Consider the following 2,272-nt stretch of genomic DNA (forward strand, 5'->3'; position numbering starts at 1 on the left):
AGTTGAATATCTTAATTCTTCAATTTATTTATTTAGTTATTTACAAGCTATTTTCATATAAATTTATTTATCAAAAATTAATCAAATTATTTTAATCATATTTTTTACATCCTATTTTTTATATTTTAATTAATTAATTAATTGAGCATCTTTTAGTCTACTAAAATATTTCAATCATATTTATTTATTACCCACTTTTTTGAATATTTAAAATAATTAATTAATTGAGCATCTAGGATTCTAAGTAAAATATTTCAATCATATTTATTTATTACTCACTTTTTTGAATATTTAAAATAATTAATTAATTGAGCATCTAGGATTCTAAGTAAAATATTTCAATCATATTTATTTATTACACACTTTTTTGAATATTTAAAATAATTAATTAATTGAGCATCTAGGATTCTAAGTAAAATATTTCAATCATATTTATTTATTACCCACTTTTTTGAATATTTAAAATAATTAATTAATTGAGCATCTAGGATTCTAAGTAAAATATTTCAATCATATTTATTTATTACTTGCTTTTTTGAATATTTAAAATAATTAATTAATTGAGCATCTAGGATTCTAAGTAAAATATTTCAATCATATTTATTTATTACTCGCTTTTTAGAATATTTAAAATAATTAATTGAGCATCTTTGATTCTAAGTAAAAGATTTGATTTATATTTATTAATTACTGCCTTTTATTAAAAAATATTTGAGAATTGAAAATCTAAAATAAAAGGTAATAAATACCTGCTATTTTAATATATAAAGGTAGTTGAGTATATCAGAATAGAAATTGCACTAAAATGTGTAAATTATTCAAAATTTACAGACTATTTTAAATTTGAAAGTGATTGAGTTAATTCGTTGAATGAGTAGAAATTAGAAAATCATACTATCTATTTATTTATATATTTATTTAAGGATTAATATTAACATTATCTTAACTGATTATCATAAAGTAAAAATCATACCCTCTATTATTGCATATGAAGAAGAAGTATAAGATTATAAAAATAATCAGAAACATTAGGAAAATACTTGCTGTATTGTATTATTTATTACAAAAAAGGATCCATAATTTAATAACCATAAACATAATTGAGTCAAATACATCCTATTTTATAAATAATAGAAATCAAAAATCTCATTCTAAAAAATATTATTTAAGTTATAAAAATATTTTAAAGACATTTGGCCTTCTTAGTTAACTTTTTATTTGAGAATTTTAGACACTAATTTAAAATAGTTAAAAGCTTAAAAAAAAATAAACACTGTTTAATTATCAAAATAACATTTTCAGTTCTGAATTAATCATTAAATAAAGTAACTATAAAATATTCTTTTGAATTTTGTTTTATAGAATACAAATAAATAGGGTCCTAAAAAAATACTCTAGTATTTCAAATTATGCTGTCATTTTTTTCACTTCAAAATTTATGATTTTTTTTGTTTTATAGAGAAAAATATTAAAAGTCAACAGTGAAGAAGGTGGATAATTTTTAAATTAATATCATATATAGAATAAAGAGTGTATGCTTTAATTATTTATTGAATATTGGTACTTCATATCTTACTACTTTTTCTTAAAACTTTCTGTATTAGAATCAATTTCGAACCCTATAGTATTTATTATTTTACTAAGTCAATATTTCTAACTCAAGAAACAATTTTGCGAGAATAGCTATAAACAAATTTTTGATTTTGAAAAATTTTATTCTTTTTCTTTTTGTGCTTTCTAAAGAAAGTTATATGATTATATTTGAAATCATGCTTCTCATTTTTTGGGTTCCAAATAAGTAATGCTTAATAGGAATAGATAACTTAAAAAGGCTATTTGCTTTGTTTTGTTTTGCTTTTTGTATTTAGTTAAAGTAAAAGCTCATTTTTTAAATTAAACTTATTAAGATTTCCATTTCAAGATAAAATAAAAATTGCCAGTTTTATTCTTAGTCATAAATCAAGTAATTTATTGTTTCTTCATACAAGTTGATGAAATAAATAAATTACTTGGTTGGTTTTTTGCTAGCTTATTAATCAATCTTTATTTGCTCTTGATTTTGCTAATTATTCTGAACGTCTGATTTTTTTTCTATTTTTTGATTCTAGATTTAATCTTGGTGACCTTATACTGGCTATTTCTAGAAAACCTATTAAGAACTTGCTTATTAATTTGAAAAAAAAGGTTAAATATTCGATTTTTAATTTCCCTATTTCTCCTAAAAATTTAACAAACCATCTATTACTTTTTACATTTCCTTTATTTATTAGTT

The 2,272-nt window shown here is 19.5% G+C and overlaps 1 protein-coding gene across 1 annotated transcript in view; it reads right to left on the reverse strand. All coding sequences in view use genetic code 6, as the record gives it.

The window, feature by feature from the left end:
- Positions 1-2,036: 2,036 nt before the first annotated feature.
- TTHERM_01428470 (kinase domain protein) overlaps positions 2,037-2,272 on the reverse strand; it is a gene marked incomplete at both ends in the record, with an annotated part of 2,368 nt that continues 2,132 nt past the window's right edge. Inside the window, one exon of the mRNA XM_001009933.4 lies at positions 2,037-2,163. Coding sequence (XP_001009933.4) covers positions 2,037-2,163 — 127 coding nt within the window. The remainder of the gene's footprint in view (positions 2,164-2,272) is intronic.

This window comes from Tetrahymena thermophila (assembly GCF_000189635.1).
Source record: "Tetrahymena thermophila SB210 genomic scaffold scf_8254773, whole genome shotgun sequence".
NCBI classification, from domain to species: Eukaryota; Ciliophora; class Oligohymenophorea; order Hymenostomatida; family Tetrahymenidae; genus Tetrahymena; species Tetrahymena thermophila.